Source organism: Alosa alosa, chromosome 1, assembly GCF_017589495.1.
Source record: "Alosa alosa isolate M-15738 ecotype Scorff River chromosome 1, AALO_Geno_1.1, whole genome shotgun sequence".
NCBI lineage: Eukaryota > Metazoa > Chordata > Actinopteri > Clupeiformes > Clupeidae > Alosa > Alosa alosa.
The window spans coordinates 28357572-28374591 of record NC_063189.1 but is presented as its reverse complement, the minus strand read 5'-3'; the positions used below and the strand labels follow the sequence as shown (position 1 = coordinate 28374591).

Below are 17020 nucleotides of genomic sequence, written 5' to 3'. Positions count from 1 at the left end.
CTGGGGGCCTAGCCTATTCATTATACAATGCGTGAACAAAACAGGCATGAACATTTTTGCATGGTAGTACATGATAATTGGCACCCTACTTAGGCGAGAAAAGGTCTATATGCTGGAATTATCATGTACTACCATGGCAGTCAGTCTCCCCTTCTGCTGCCAGTGTGCAAGGGTCCATTTCATCACTAGAGTACCCACATTACGTATGCCTTTTATGAATAGCAATCTATAGCAATGTTTATTTAAAGAACTTTGGGAAAGCATGGGACGTTTTTCTGCCTTAATTTATAACTCTTTTTCCGAGGGTCTGGTGTCCCTTTGTTATGATGCATGTCATCTCTGAAAGACTTAACTCCCTTTCCTGATTTCCTCAGGCATATCGTTCCAGACCCTCATGGCCCTGATTCCATATCTGTCCACTTTTTTTGTGGCTGGTTTTTAGCTGGGTCTCTGGAACAGTTAAAAGACCTCTACCAGAGGATCTAAAAGTACATGCAGGTGCAAATAACATGAAGACATCAAATATAAATAAGTAAAACTGGGAGTCTCAAATGTGATCAGTAAAATCTTGAAAATTATTCTAAGGTTGCCTTCACACTGGGTCAGTTTAACTGGACCATATCCGAGTGCGATTACTCCATTTATGTTACGCTTCACTTATTCCTCTTCGCTCCGGGCAGAGCACAGGGCTTTTACGGTCTGCCTCCAGACAACACGGTCTTGGCTTTTCCTCTTTGCTTCTTTCCAGGTGATGTTCATTTTCTGAAGTTTGTCTCTGGTGGTTCTTCGCCATGAGTCTTTGGGCCTTCCTCTGCATCTCGCACCTTGGGGGTTCCAGTCAAGTGCATGTCTTTAATGTTTGACTCTGGCTTTCTTAGTGTGTGTCATGAGCTCTCTCTCTGCCTGGTAACACACGCTGATTGAAGTCTGATGACCTCCACCTGTTCCTGCTCTGCTCTGCTCTGCCTCACCCTCGTTAACCTGCACTGCATTCACCACTCATCATGCCCTATATATAAAGCCTTGCTTTTCAGTCCACACTTGTCAGATCATCTGCAACTAGCACCAGTTACCTGCCTGTTTTGGAAAACGCCTTTGACTCTTTGCCTGTGATCCCGGACCCGCTCGACTACTTCTGTGTTCTCCAGCCCCGGTAATCTTGACCTGCCTTCCGCCTCTCTTCTACGAATACCGCCTAATCCTTGACTGTACTGCCGCTTCGTTTCAATTGCTGTTGTGTGTGTGTGTGTTTCCCCCAGGACTTCCCGGATCATCCAGCTCCTGCCATCGCTGTTCGGCTACTGGGGGAACACACACACGCAGACTCTTGAAACCCCCGGAACTCCTGGAACTCCCGTACCCCCCTGAAACCCCCTTAACCCCCCAACCCTTAAATAAACTTTCGAACGTGACGCTTTTGTGGTCCTCGTCCTGTTTGGTGTCTGACAGTGTGTGTCCAATCCATTTATCTCACACTAGCTTCTATTTACCAATATCGCTTGGCAATGTCACAAAAACGGCAGTTTATTTTCTGGTTTTGAAACAGATAGCATTCAAACTGCATTGGAGTTCTAATGAACCATAGGCCTACCCCAGACCACTGTTTTCTAGTGGACCCTGGTCCACACTCGGGTTTGGTAGACTGCGTTCACATTAGCAAAAATCACCGAACCATTGGTCCAAACAAACTTCCGGACCAAACGGTCTAGTGTGAATGTGCCCTAAGACATATATGGAGTCAGCGTAGAGGCCAAAACAGGTTCTGAGCAGTAAACTGATTAAAAGATTTTTCAGTAAGCTGCCGCAGCCTCGTCCACTGGTGAATTTCTGCCTTGCTCACTGACTGCCTAGTCAGCTGGCGTAACCGGGTATTTCCCAGAATAGGGGCCTATTTCTGTCCACAGGGTGTTTTTCTAATAAAAACATTAAATCTAATGTTTAGCATCACTAATTAGTATAAAGAAAAACAAGCCTAGACTTTTTTAATGGTTGCTCCTACTCATGATTTAGACGTATTTTATGTTACAATATCAGTTTTGGTGTTGTCCGCAACCAGAGTTTTCACATATTGTGCCATATCTCAAACATTATTTATCAAAAATTAATTACAAAAATCATGCATATGAATTAAATGTTATCTGAACTAATGAACTGCATGCACACATTATGCATATATATGCATTTCCTGCTTTATTTTGCTTAATGTTTATCTGTCCCATGGTTTAGCCGTCATTACCAGCACACTCTACATAAAGGCACTTTGCTACTGTTTTTTCATAAAAAACAAATTTTTGCTTCTCAGGGTAGTTTTTCGGCATAAATGTCATCACCAACACAGTCGTTACCAGCACATTATAGCTTGAAATGTAGTGGTAATGACGACTGTGTTGGTGATGACATTTTTGCAGATACATTTAAAGTACTCTTTTTAAAAGAAATAAGTTTTTTTTCACAAAGTCAGTTCAACTTGGGTTTCTAAATTATAAACATTTAATTGCAATAGATTACGATCAGTAATTTGTCATCACCGCAACAAATGTCATTACAAGAACTGCAATGTCATCCCCATCACCATGCATATTTTTGCCAATAGATTATGTATAAATTACAATAAATGACATTAATTAGATATTTTTGACATATGGCATGTTTGATATGATATGGCATTTATTTCAAATAAATGAAATTCCAAGCCAGGGTCGAGTGAAAAAATAAAAAAATAAGATACTTAAACGACTATAATTCATGTTGTACGTAAAATTCAACAATTCTAATAAGTTCAAGATAAAATAGACTTCATGTGAAACCATAACTGATTATTGATTGATCATTAATTGATCATTTCATCTTTAAAATGTACATTTTAGATGATGTGATGGTAATGACATTTACCTGAAAAATTACAAAAAATCATAAATTCACTTATATTATGGTCTCAACCAAGCTCACAAGGTTACTCCTATTAAAATGACTGATAATTTGATGCATACCAATTAGTCAAATTTTGAATTTTATTTTTCAAAATTTTAGTAACCCAAATAGGCCCGAAATCTGAGAAATACCCAACCAGTGTTGTGTTGAAATGTGCAGCTCAGCCCTGCACACGCTTGGACTCGAACCCGCAAACAGCAGCACCTCAGATCGGGAGTTGAAATCAGGCAATAGAGCTAAAAGCCCAGGCTGCTAGCTCTATCTCCAGCGTCGGGAAGGAGGTTTACCAATGTACATACTGCACAGCTGCGGTCCAACTGGCTACAGTCACACTGGCACAGCCTCGTCCACTGGTGAACAACTGCCATAGACCTCTCCAGAATAAGTCCCGCCTCCGTAACTTCCGTATCCATCCAACCTTCGGTCGTCAAATGTCTATGGGAAATGACAGTAGATGGCAGAAGTGTGTAGGCCAATCTGCCCAGCAGCTTTTTCTACTTTGTCACCAACAGAGTTTGACAGGTACGATCTTTCAAAACGCCATGTTATTTCCCATAGACATTTGACGACCGAAGGTTGGATGGATACGGAAGTTAGGAGGCAGGACTTCTGGAGAGGTCTATTCTCACTGACTGCCTAGTCAGCTGCCACAGACCCATCCATTGGCTGCTGTAGCCTATCATCCTCTGTCTCACACTTGAACACCATAGATAGCCAAATGCTCGGCCAGTCCATCTCTGTGGGTGAAGTGGTAAAGTCTGAATGTTTTTCACATCCAGTTGCTAGACCTTGCCAAACACAGCAGCCTCAAAACAAACTCCCTGTTGTCATGCAGTTCTTCAGGTGCATCAAAACGGAACATCTTGCTGACCAGGTGATCATCTGTGGTGGCAGCACTAAAGCCACTTCTTGAAGTACGTCACAAAGACATAGTGGTACCCTTGCTTGGATATGGCAATTGGGCCCCATGTTGTCTGTCCAACATTGAGTGAACATGTAATTTCACACAAATGCATGAAAATGCCATTTCAAATCATACTGGCAGGGGGGCCAGTAGAACCAAACCTGAAGAAGCTGGAGTGTCTTTCTAATGATAAAATGACTGGCCCCTGCCAAGCCATAGACCAATTGTAGGAGTTGCAGGCAGAGAGGCACTGTCACGACACCACCAGGTTCTCCACCAGTCTCTCCTCCTCGTCACTCTGCTCCAACGATCTCCCAATCTAATTCCCCTGTCTACTGATTACCCAATCATCCAATCTCCCGTTTGCCACTCCCCAGCACCTGTAGCCAATCTCCTACTGCCCATATAAACCCCTGTCACTCTGCTCTCTCTGTCTGGCCTCTTCAACGGAGACACTTACTCACGGACTGCTCCTTTGTTTCCAAGCCCAGTGTCTCGTTTCTGGAATTTCCTGCTACGTCCCAGGTTGTAGAACTTTTATGTTGGACTTTTTCTATTGGACTTTTTCTGTTGGACGATATCCTCTTGCAAGAAAGAGCCTTTATGTAGGACTGCCTTGTTTGTCAAGTCAAGTTCTTCTGAGCGTTAACTTCACTTCAAGACCTTGTTTAAATTTTCCTGCCTTGGTTGCTGTTTTCAAATTAAAACTACTTGATTGAGCCTAACCTTGTTTCCTGAGTCTGTGTGCCCTGACGGGCACCAGCAGCTGCTTGACCTTGTACTCGTCATGCGGTCCCTGCCAGAGTCTATGGCTTATGAAGACGGCAGTCTTTGCATGCATTTGGTGTCAGCTCTTCGAGCAAGCTGAACCAGCAGGACCCAGCCACGCCATTTAATGCATCAATGCCGAAGCGGTACAAAATATCTATCTTCACCGAAATGCAGGGAAGGCCCAGAGACTACTTGGGCTGTGGATGGGACATGCAGCTCCCATATACATATCCACCCGGTCGCCAACCCACCGCAGTCACGTCCACAGTAATCCCCCACCTAGTCCAGAGGAATATTCGTCAGGTGGGTACTTCCTAATGCTTATGTGGATGTGCAGTCACCAGACCTCTTCCTGCGCAGGTCTCAGGGTGTTATTTCTGGACAGGGGCCTTGATTTTGCAGTCTAGCAAGCTCGTTCGAATATGCTTTTAAGCTGTCGCTTCTGCTCCAAGTCTTTCAGCCATTCTCCTGTCTCTCCAGTCCCACTGACCAACAACACTGACGCAATTTCACAAGTCGCTCTGTCTTTGGCTTCCTTGCTGTTTATTGGGTACACACAAAGAAGTATTCAGACAGTGGCACAGGATGGTAAACTGACAAGGGCTTCTGTAAACTTGCACAAAGCTGAGGCCAAGGGTGGCAAATAGGAAAAATCACACTGGAGATAATGATACAAAAACTCAGACTCACATTTACTAAAAGGCACATTCACCAACTTTTGAAATGAGATCACATTCAGAATTACTAGATGCTACACTCACACTGGATAATAACTACATCATTCACAGAACATAGAGCCCAGAATGCTTGCTGCATGCTGTATATGGTCAGGTTTAGGATTTCCTTAAAGTTTGATGGCTCACATGCGTAGGCTTACATAATTTCCACAAAACTGACATTGAAGACTAAGAGACCCACTGTACATTGGCTGAATATAACAAAAGCACTTTTTGATTTTGGACTATGTGGTGATCCTTTGTGATGACTGTGATGAGCTACAAGAAAAATAACAGCAGCCCTCAGCATAAGTTTGAGCATAAATTCCTTAGCTCACTCAGTTGTACATAATTGTAGACTATAATTATGGATAGTTTTATGCACAGTTCTTTCCCGATCTTGGATATTGTCACTCCCTCCTTGATTTTCAACTGTATTGAAAATACCAGTTGAATACAATAAAAATAAGATATTAACATCATAAAAGTAAAACAAAGAGAAGAAAAACAACCAGGAAATATGTAGGCACTACATCAGGCCTTGGTCCTGGAGGAGTGTAATATTGTAGGAGTGGTTATGATCCACATCCCTTAGCGTTTCTCATAACTTTACAAATGATAGTACAGTTGTGATTTCTACAACATGATGCATTTAGATACATAGATGAATTAATTGTTCTATGTTGCCATTGTGTACACCATGTCTCAACAGGTGCCATGCTCCATCAGTGTAGTTCAAAGTCTGACCGTTAGAGGGAGTAGTAATTCCATAACAATGTACTGTGAGTCCTTCCCATGGTAAAGCAGTTCCCCAAAACTAAAACAGCACTTGTTTTGTCACTTATTTCCTGTTCCACAGTTCAGAGGAAATCAGTGACAGCTTACATCTAGTTCCATCATGAGCAATTCCAGTTTGCCTTTTAATAGGTTGTCAAAATGCCTCAGGATCTGTTTAATGTTAGAAGAGGACTTTTGGATTATGGGTGGTCTGGTCGTCTCCCCCTAAAAAAAACCATTCACAGACACACCCACACACATACAAAGACAGAGAGACAGGGTGAGACATGTAGAAATATCAGAGAGGACAGGCAAGATTAATTGAAAAAATTTGTTTTTCCTGTTTAACAAACATGATGACCCTACACTGTACCAGTACAACGTAAACTGGTTAGTTGAGTGGTGTGATAAAAACACTTTTATTATTAACACAGTGAAAACAGAGGAAATCATCTTTGGAAATCCCCCTAACTGTCAACTGCCCCCAGTAAAGATTCACAATTCAAGCCTATAAATATTTGGGTGTCATGATAGACAAAAATCTCTCATGGACCCCTCACATAGAATTTATTGGCAAAAAGATACAACAGCATGTTTATTTTCTCTGTAGATTGAGATCCTTTGGCGCTAGTAGCCAAATCATTTCTTTGTTTTTTACATCAGTGATTCAGAGTATCATGCTGTATTCTAGCACAGCTTGGCTGAGTAGCCTCAGTTAAAAATAAAACAAAACTATATAATCAAATTAAAATTTGTTCAAAGATTATTAGACTACCTGTAGCATACCCCTTTCAGGAAGCTCACAACAAGAGCATGCTCTGGCTGGCTAGAAACATTTCCACTGACAGTCCTCACATGTTTTGCACAAAGTATATCAGCTTCTACCTTCTAACAGACGCTTTAGAGTTCCTTCTTTTAATCACAACAGACAAATCTTTTAAAAATCAATCTTTGTTTAGTGACTATGTTTAGTCATTAATGGTCATGTTTAATGTATGTCCTTGGTGTTATACTTACATGAACTGCCCAGGGATGCAAAAATAATTTCAGCCCTGACTGACAATAAAGTTGTATTGTAAGTAAAATGTACATGTATTTGCTAGAAGGCACCATGAAATGACAAAATAAAATGAGAGAAGATAAGCATTTTTCATTCTTGACCAAGCATGTCATATTCTGTTCTGTCTCACTTGTCAAGTATGTTTATCTGTTTAACATGTTCCGGAGGAAGGAAGTTGCTTGTGGTCAAACTAGTGGTCATAACACTTTGGGGATGTGCCCATTTCTGTACTATTTTTGGGAAATGGTGGACTTTCCTGCAAATGAAGCATTACACCTACTAATATTACAGTAGACTTTCCTTATAAACACGGTTGTGGTTTAGGTGTTGTCGGTGTCAACAAATGTGTATATGCTATACTCTATGCATGCCGGTGGACTTACAGGATGTAGTCGTTCTACCTCTACAGCGACGCTGGGATGAGTCAGTATTCCCTGGTAGTTCCTGGCGTTATGTTCCAATCCCTCTAGTAGAGAGGAACCACAGCCAGATTGCATGCTCTCCCTGGCAGCCTCCACATCCTGCACCAGATTACGCAGCGACTGCAGGACTTCAGCCATTCTGTCCTTAAACTATAGACCGCACAGAGACAGTGGTCAGTGTCTTTGGTTATGGCCTACATCATGAATGACAGGGTTAGGCAATCATGGAATGCAAGACGCTGGCAGACTGACTTACGTGAATCTTCTCCCACGTTTCTTTGTGTATGCTGGCATCAGGCAACCGAATTTCAGGAGAGAGAGGCTTGGTCAGGTCACTGCAGTTATTCTGTGTGGGAGAGACATATCAAGACTTGATGGGCATGTATTACAAATAAAACAAAATGTTCATATACATTCCTTCCCCAGCTTTTCTCTTCTCATAAAGCCCACTTCTCTAGTTTTGTATTCTGCTTTGTCCATGTACCTGTGTTTTTTTCTCTGTTTATCTGACCTTGTCCATGTGCCTTGTCCGTTGTCATTTACCTATGTGAAAACTGTAAAGCATCTCTGAATGTGTTGAAAAGAACTATACAAAATATAGCAGTACACTAGCGTTGCCATGGCATGAGCAAGCACTCACAGCAACTTTAATGGCAATTCGCCTTATTCACCCGGCGGCCAGAACGAGGCTACAGGGTACATTTGCCATTACACCTCAGTCCAACAGATGGTTGTAATGCACTCCATTTACAAACGGCCAAAAAAAAGCTCACCGAAAAAGAAGGGTTCGCTGGCCTGTTCTTCAGTGAGTTTTTTTTTTTTGGCAGTTTGCAAACTAAGTGCATTACCACCACCATCTGCTGGACTGAGGTGTAATGGCAAGTGTACCCTGTAGCCTCGTTCTGGCCTCTGGGTGAATAAGGCGAATTGGATAAAGAATGACTGAGATATCAGCTTATTTACAGCGACCCTAGAGGCCATTTCTTTTAGAGGCTAAGTTTATTTGCCAATGACAGCCGATCAAATACGGGCAAAAAAACTTGAATTTGAAAAATCTGACATATCGTTTATGCAGCTCTGTCTGAAGATCATCTCCGCCAGGTTCCGTGAAAATCAGATGAAATTTGTGATCGCTGAAACTTTTCGTAGAGTTTGGATCAAATCCAATATGGCGGAGGTCCAATATAGCAGAAAGTGACACAATAGGAGTCAATGAATTCGGGACAGTGCAAGGATTCCTACGCTAACTCAATTGTGAAAATCAGACAAAAGAGTCAAGGATCACGCGCATGAATGCATGTCCAACATTGAACTGATGGTGCCGCTAGAGCGTCCAATGTATATACAGAAAAATTGCTGTGAGTGATTGGGACAGTGTCCTGACTATTGTTATCGAGTTTGGTTACGTTAACTCAAAGCGTCGCCGAGATGTTGGGCCACTTCCTGTTTGGTGGCTTCGTTGACATATTTGATTGGCTGTCACAGGCAAATAAGAAACTTTCGTAGAGTTTGGACTAACTCCAATATGGCGGAGGTCCAATATGGCAGAAAGTGACATAATAGGGGTCATTGAACTCAGGACGGGATTCCAACAGTGCCTGATTTGTGAAAATCGGACACATCATTCAATGGTCACATGTGTGAATGTGAGTCCAGTTTCGACCCATTGATGGTGGTAGAGCGTTGGGCACAGAGTTCTGTAAATTGGTGAGTGATCATGGGACAGTCCTAAATCAGTGCGTACAATTTTCGGCCAAATTTTTCAGCTAGATAGCTGGGATATAGAGGTCCGTAAATAAGTGTGAGAGGTCAGTGGAGTGTCCCGAAACTTTCTGCCAAATTTCAGCACTTTTTACCAAGGCATTCTATGGGCTGCAATAGACTTCCATGGCAGAAGTATAATAATAATTGCAAAAGCTACTAACTCAATGGGGTCCTGCGGCTTCGCTGCTAGGCCCCCAATTAAATGTATTATTACCAATGGATTTGTTTCCTCACTAAGTCAGCCTGTAGCCTATGATTCAGGTGTCAGTCAATTATCACTTTCACTGACTGAATAAAGTGAATTAGCCTCTTCAAAGGGGAAGGTTGGAGTTTGAGCTGTAGCAGAGTTGTAATCAAAATGACAGTCGGGAATTCTATGCATTCCTGTACTTATGTTGTGATACAAATTAAAATCGCACATGGCAACTGGATATGCACAGCAACTATCTAGTGAACTGATTATCAGTGGTGTGGATCTATCCACTGTGTCAAGATATTACAAGGAGCATTAGGCCTAAATAGACTATTTGCAAGTCAGACAAGTGGAGGGGCTCCAAACTAAAATTAATAAAACTAGACTAGATTAGTATAAACCCCCTTCCACTGCCTTTCCTTAAAGCTGATGATACACAGCAATGATGCTGGACAATGTTGTTTGTAGTGCAACTATAATCATTATAATTGCCTCACTGATTATAATCAGTGTGTAGCCTAAATTATCATAATAACCCCTTCGAAACACATGCAATCTATCATATGGTTATTCCTCAAAAACACCTTTACATGATTTGGAAATGTTTTGGATTGTTTTGGGAATGTTTTGGATTTTACTTTTACAACTAGAGACAAAAAAGAGCTGGAATTCTCACCATTCGTTTGCACAAGTTCTCAGCTTGGTTCCTCAGTCTGCCTCTTTCCACCTCATTGCAGAGAAATTCGCTTGGCTTGATGTGACTGTCACACACTGTTGAGGCTACCCAGAACAGCAACAGGGGTAGGATTCCTAACGGTGAACACGTGTTGTTACTAACGTTTACTCTTCTATGTAGCCTATGAACAACTTCGACAGACAGGTATGCTGTTAAAGATTACTTTTTCTGAAAAGGCCCCCTACTATACCATAATTGGTCTAAGGGTTTGTTCTGTTCTGTCTGACAAAGCATCTACCTAAATTATCTCTAAATTATATCCTAATAATTAAATCCTGATAAATATGACCATTGATTAGGCTATAGTAGCCTATATACTTTTGATTACAACATTTAATACTCACTGCTTACAGCCATACCCCCCTCGCTGCATGAAGCGAGCGATTGGGTTCAATTAAATCTGTTCAAGCATGCCTATATTGCACAATCCTTCCCGAGAAATACCTTGCTGTTTGACTATCATTTTGATCACAACGGCTACGGCTCGAATTCCGACTTTCCCATGTAAAAAGGCTCGAAGTCACGAAACCCCTCCCCTCAAAACTAAACAGCATTCTATTGGCAACCAGATGATACAGTTGTAACAATGCTGGTGGACCATGTAGGCTAAATTGTTGTGATGTGGTCTCAATGTCCTGGGAGAAAAAGAGGGTAGCGTCAATAGAGTAATTTATCCGTGCCCACAGACAAGGAATAGCCTAAGGTCTAAGAAGCTTTTTTTTTTTAACTGTAAAGTGGATTAAAGGGCGCGTTTCACTTTTGTCGACGATGCCTACGGACTTGAACTGAGTAAATATTTACAGGAAGCGACTAAACCATTGACATTTTATTTGACTTAGAATAGACCTTGCTCACCACTATCCAATTTAGGTCCGAGCTTGCAGTTTCTCTAAACCATGCACATGTTATCAGAAAAAAACGGCTTCTTTTTGGTTGGTCTAGTCTTTTTTAAGGCACTAACCGAAATTACCGATGGCTCGAGATTTTCTCCACTGGAACTATAATAGGCTATATTCCCCAGACACCTGTTGTAGGCTACTGATTAGCAGCCAAAGTGAGCACACCCGCTATGTAATGTAATGTAGTTAAGTTGAAAATTAGGCTACAGTAACTTGGTAACATTCCTTGGATCAATGTTGAGGTCACTCGGGACGCAATGTGTTCCTAAGTCATTAGGACATGGAAATCTTTCTCCTATCATGCTTAAATAAATAAGGGTGTAGGCCTAAGGAAACGTCACGTCCACAAACAAGCCATTTGCAGATCGTGTGAACAGCAAGCACCGGCAATTATTGTCACAGACATATGCTTGCACTAGCTCCTATAATAGGCAACTTGATCAGGGGGTGTTGCGCCATTTAGGCTAGCTTTTGAAATCAATCTTAACCAGCCTCTTAAGATAAAAAAAAAAAAAACGACCCGAAACTGCATTTGTGCGTTAGAAAATAAAAGGTATCGCTGCGTTGTGTGATCATGTCAACATGCTTTTACTTAGGCTACATCTCTTGTTCCTCCGAAGGTCACGAGATTTAATGAAGACAAAATGCGCCACCGCATGTTGGTGAGATCAAGCGCGTCTGGAGTTTCTGCGGGGAGCTGGATTGAAGGAAGAACTAAGGCTGTGACGGAACCCGCATTGCATCACAGAATCGTTGCCCAGCCACCACTTGAGCTACAGGCAGCATCTATTCGGTTTATTTTTTCTGTGAAAAAACAGCATGCCTTATGAAGGGATGTTGCTGCTGTATGGACACCTTGTAGCATGTTGTTTTTTAAACAGTTAAGCATTCGTTACATTGTTGTAAACTTTTTGGTTTCAGTGAATATACTAGATTTTGCTACGCCGAGTCATCAGCAGCAACAGGGCGTAAAAAATCAACAATTAAGCTGAACGGAGTAACCTGTTTGCAGTACAGTTACAAACAGCGTTAAAGTTCTCAGCCCTTACTCGCAGATTGAAAGAATTTGTGGAAATAATTAATGCATCATTTCCGCTAAATGGATCAGCGTAGGTGACGGTCGGATTATTGCCTTTTTGAGGAGATCTGAACCATTTAGGAATCCAAAGCCGGAGTAGGAAAAATGTGAGTAACGATGAGAAATGTACAACCTGTTTCTCCACCCACACATCTTTCAGACACTTAACGAGCACGAGTTTCCCCTTGTTGGATGCATGTAAGACAAGTGTTATCATCCTATAGCCTACATTTTATGTCATAGGTGCGCACTTGGTCATTTTAGTTATCGTGTTTTCTCAAGGGCACCATGATGTTCACGCGGAGATTCGAGCCTTCGCCAATATTTCATCTGACTGTCTATTGTTAGGGGTAAACAGGGTGACGAATAATTGTATCGTTTCTGTCCATCTAAAACAAACTTGGCAGACGAATATAGGGTGCATAATGCTGTCCAAATGCCCCCTCCCCCTCAAGGACCTCTGTGAGTCTCGTGTACGGTGATATGTATTAATATCTGATGCTGCTTCCATGTCAGAGTTGAAGTAGGGTAGGTAAAACTACTACGCTTTAGAGTAAATTAGGGTTATCCTGTAAACTACAGACAGGGTGATCTTCATTCAGTCCACCTATATTTGTAGTGATTGACAAAGGTTTTTTTTTTTTTTTAAATTCATCTGACATATAGTATGACCTGGTCTATACAAATATTATGGGACGCTTATTTCTTCTGAGCAAGGCATGCGCCATCTGATATACCATCTTGTTTTGGCGGCTGGCACCTTCATGATGTTCAGGCCTACTTATGCTCTGATTGATTGATTTTGATTGATTAAGACACAACATTGCACCATACATTAAAACAAAAAAAAAGTCAGGATACCACAATGAAGCCCTAAGGCGTATTTCCATTGTGGTTCCTGATAGAGAGGGTGAAGGGGCAAGTCACAGTGGCTGTGCTTAATCGTGGCATTATCTCAAAATTAAGGCAGCAAGGCAATGGCAGTCCACGCGGTCAAAGGAAAACTGGCTAATTTAGAAAACACTGGTGAAGTTTTAAGATGGAAGAGAAAGTCAATTGGGTCAGTATGCTAGTGCTTCTAGCTCCAGAGCACCCAGTTCCACTGCCACAGAGCTGTTGAGGCAGTTGCTTAAGAAAGGTGGTGCTTACCTACCTTTCAGCAATATGACACTCCGGCAGCGTGGATGAAGTATAATTGTCTGACCACTGTCTGTCACATTAATTCAGCATTACATGATTTCAGTTTGTGTATCAGGGCACTGATCACCTATGAATCCTTCTGTAGTGTAACTTAGAAGAACAAGTCCTAGCTTACTGAATGAAATAATGTGTAGACTGGTTTTCCTGGATGCACTGCAGGGAAAGTCTGCAGCTGGTGTAGGCTACAGAAACACAATGCACAATCCTATCACCACACAAATCTAATTAAGCTTTAATTAGAATTTTAACAACCTCTTATTGATGTGTTTTCGAGATGAACTGGTTCGATGCATTCATTGAATTATTGAAGATAATAGCAATATGTATTCACTAAAAGCTAGTTAAATCTGTTGAGATGCAATTGCATGGACTTCTGGAAGAATTTGGTCTGTTTGATAGGCACAGTCGTAGGCTATACTTGATAGATGCATTGTACAGATTGCTTATTACCTGGATGCACCATGTGAGAGTGTGGATCCAGAATGAAACTTTTATGTGAGCGTGTGAAGGTCTTTGTGGAAAAAACATCTCTCATCGAATTCAAGGCTTTCCCTGGTTCCTGCGCTGGCTCCAGACCTGTTACCATGCCAGATGATAGCCTATCGCAGGCTGTGGCTCTATTGGGAAATTAGTTTGACAGCATGTCGAAGGCTTCGATACCCAGGAGAATTCTGCCTTTTATCCAGCAGAAAGTGTGTATGCAGCAGATGCCTGGGGAATGAGAGTGAAACAGACACCGAGCAGCACACACAGCCTCCACTTGCCTATATTTAGTATTTACTGTAGCACTCCATGTAATATTTATAATATTAATGGCTGCTGTGCTGCCCACTCACTCAGTGTTTAAACGTACTGCAAACATAATTGAAACACATAAGAAGGTGGACTTGAAGTGTGTTAAATTGCCTTGAACAAATTGCAAGCCTTGGTGAAGCTTATGTTGACAACCTTTTTTTAGGATTCATCCCGAATTAGCTCCAATCTGCTCTTTGCTTAAACAGATAATTTACGTTCAGTTTGTTGTTACCTAAATCCTGTGAAATAGGCCTACAAATAGAGTTCAATAGCAGAGTGTCTCTTAAGTGAGTGGTAGTACATTCTTTGTAGTTCTTGACTGTTCATTTTGTGATAGACCAGTCAAGCATTACCATGAGCAAACTGTTGAGAAGAGATAGTTCACCTAAAAAACATTTTGATGCCATTACTCCATTTTACTCCTACAACGGAATGATGCTTTATCTCTGCCTCCTGCATGGGAAAAAGCTACAACATGTCACAAGGGACACTACAAATGTGTACCTTTTGTCCAGATGTTTAAATTAACATAATTCATTTCTGAAATCCTGTTTGTGCAGGGGCTTCAGAATCATCTGGTACCCCAATGGCTTCTCCTAAAGGGCCCATGAGACTTGTGGTCCCTCTGTATGACCTTATGCTTTTCCTTTTCTAAGTCTTAACCATCATTTAAGGAGGGAGGTAGATATTTCTGTTTATTACACGGCTCTTCAGAGTGCTGCAGAATGCTCCATTCACTTGAATGGGCGTTCCCAACATTCCGTGGTCTGCTAATTCTCAATAACAGACCGTTGCTAAGTATAACAGACCGCTGTCAAAGAAAATGGGCTTTGTGCTTATAATTTACGTCTTTCATATTACTGCGCAAGGACTGGAACTTCTTTCAAAAGTGAAAGCAGACGGTTGATCAGCTGTGTTCTAAAGAATGTTTGATTCAAGTTCAGTGTGTGCTGTTCCAAACTATTTGTTTCTCACCAAAAGCCATGATGAAACGGTAACAGTAACGGCTATAGCCTAGGCTATGTAGGCTAAAGAGTCACATCGTGGGGAGTTTATTGTTTTGTTTTGGCAAGTAGCCGTGTAATAAGTGGGATAATGTAGAATGCCGGTCATTATCGGGAAAATAAGTCCCTTCAGGGCGGAACAAGACCCCTCCGCTGCGCATCAGGGTCTGGTTCACCCTGTCGGGACTTATTTTCCCAATAATGACTGGCGTTCTATACATTATTCCTTACGTGTATTTGTCAGGGCACTAACATTGAGTCAGTATTTGATAACAATTGACCCAATCCCCCATAGTGCATAGTTGTATTGAAAAGAATGGAATCTAATGTACAGTAAATGAATGTCGAAAGCAGAGTGCATCGCACTCATGTCGGCATTGGTGTCCACAGCAATTTAAAACACCATTCAGCTGACCGGGAGTTCAGAACTGCGTTTATTGTAGGCTACGAATCGACTCTTTGGCCGGCTCGTAAGCCCAAACAAGCGTGTGCAGCATGCCTTTACGTAGCCTACTAAAGGCGCATCATCATAAAGATAGGTTACATTTAATCTGCATCACGCCCCATTTTAGCGGAAAATAAGTTAACATACATATATCATTGATTCTAATGGGAAAGGCAGATATTAATTTACAGGCCATTCAATAATTTTACTAACACGGCAGTTATAAAGAATTATGTGTATGTAACTTACTCATGTCGAAACGATGTAGGCTACACAACCCATTCAGCACGTACTAGCTACACTTACCATATCCAATGTAAAACGGTTAGCTTGCTAGCTAGCTAACTGTGGAACTTCAGCATAACAGGCATAGTCAATTATCTCACCTAGTTGTAGGAAAAAGGCTACGTTCATATTACAAGTGATAGAATGAACGTGTGACTTATGTTTAGTTGATGTTATGACATGTAAAGTTAAGCTTGCCGAACTTAGTTATAGTCAGCCACGGGCAGTTTGACTGTGCTTACATTTGTGATACTCCTGTTAGTAGGCTAAACTGGAAAGAGCAAAAAATAGGAACATAATGGTCACATTAATCCCATAAACACACAGATAACTCTTACACCAACCTTATTTTGTGCCTTTTATTCACGTTTGTTTCAAGATTTAGTAAGTATAACCCCTTTTCGCTCCCCACTTCTATGCAGCATAGGTTTCCATTATCCAAACAGCTCCCTTTCCCCTAAAAGGGGGCGTGTACATGCAGCACGGTCTAGCTAGATCCAGTGTGGTGTTGTAGTTCTAACGTTTCTAGTTGTTGCAACAGCTAGTACAAAAACTACAAAGTTTGTTACACCAAAAAGAATGTTAATCTCGCGATAAAAAGAATTGACGCCGTTAAAATAGGTTTACGTTAACGCCGTTAATAACGCGTTTAACTGACAGCACTAATAAAAAAATAAAAAATAAATAAATAAATAAATAAATTGTCTTGCTGTCCCCCCTCCGTTCTGTGATTGGTTCCTTCGTTGAGGTGAAAACGAAGTCCATGGAATCCAGGCTGCCTAGCAGTGTGAATAAAATCGTGCGCGTAAGGCAGCATGGGAAAACCCAGGCTAATACTACTCTATGTTGTCCCTGGGGAATTCAGGGTCCACTCTGTATTTGATCCGGCCCTGTGAAAATGGAAAGTGTAAGTCATCACTGTGTGGGCCTTAAGGGTTTTTGCTATGTAGTGTAATCTACCTTAACCAACATGGCAATCAGGAATGGAATTGTCTACTGTTAAAGTGATGCCACAGACCCAGACTGAGAGTTAAGTCATT

General features: G+C 41.5%; 2 protein-coding genes across 4 annotated transcripts in view; one reads left to right on the top strand and one right to left on the bottom strand.

Annotated features, from left to right (window-relative positions):
- clcn2a (chloride channel, voltage-sensitive 2a) overlaps positions 1–17020 on the top strand; it is a 123631-nt gene that overhangs the window by 15379 nt on the left and 91232 nt on the right. Inside the window, exon 1 of one of the 2 annotated variants that reach the window (XM_048246671.1) lies at positions 11601–12358. The exons of the other annotated variant lie outside the window; for it this stretch is intronic. The gene's annotated coding sequence lies outside the window, so the exon portion shown is untranslated. Of the gene's footprint in view, positions 1–11600; positions 12359–17020 lie in introns of those variants that run through there. 2 annotated transcript variants of the gene reach the window in all.
- thpo (thrombopoietin) lies at positions 5131–10867 on the bottom strand. 2 transcript variants are annotated; one of them, XM_048246715.1, is made up of 5 exons: positions 10619–10867; positions 10215–10348; positions 7838–7927; positions 7543–7731; positions 5131–6324 (listed from the first exon to the last, which is right to left on the bottom strand). In XM_048246715.1, exons 1-5 carry the CDS (start codon positions 10629–10631, stop codon positions 6193–6195), a joined length of 558 nt encoding a protein of 185 aa, XP_048102672.1. In that variant the 5' UTR covers positions 10632–10867; the 3' UTR covers positions 5131–6192. The 2 variants fall into 2 exon arrangements, with proteins under 2 accessions (XP_048102672.1, XP_048102665.1); XM_048246708.1 differs by having other exon boundaries at positions 10719–10867.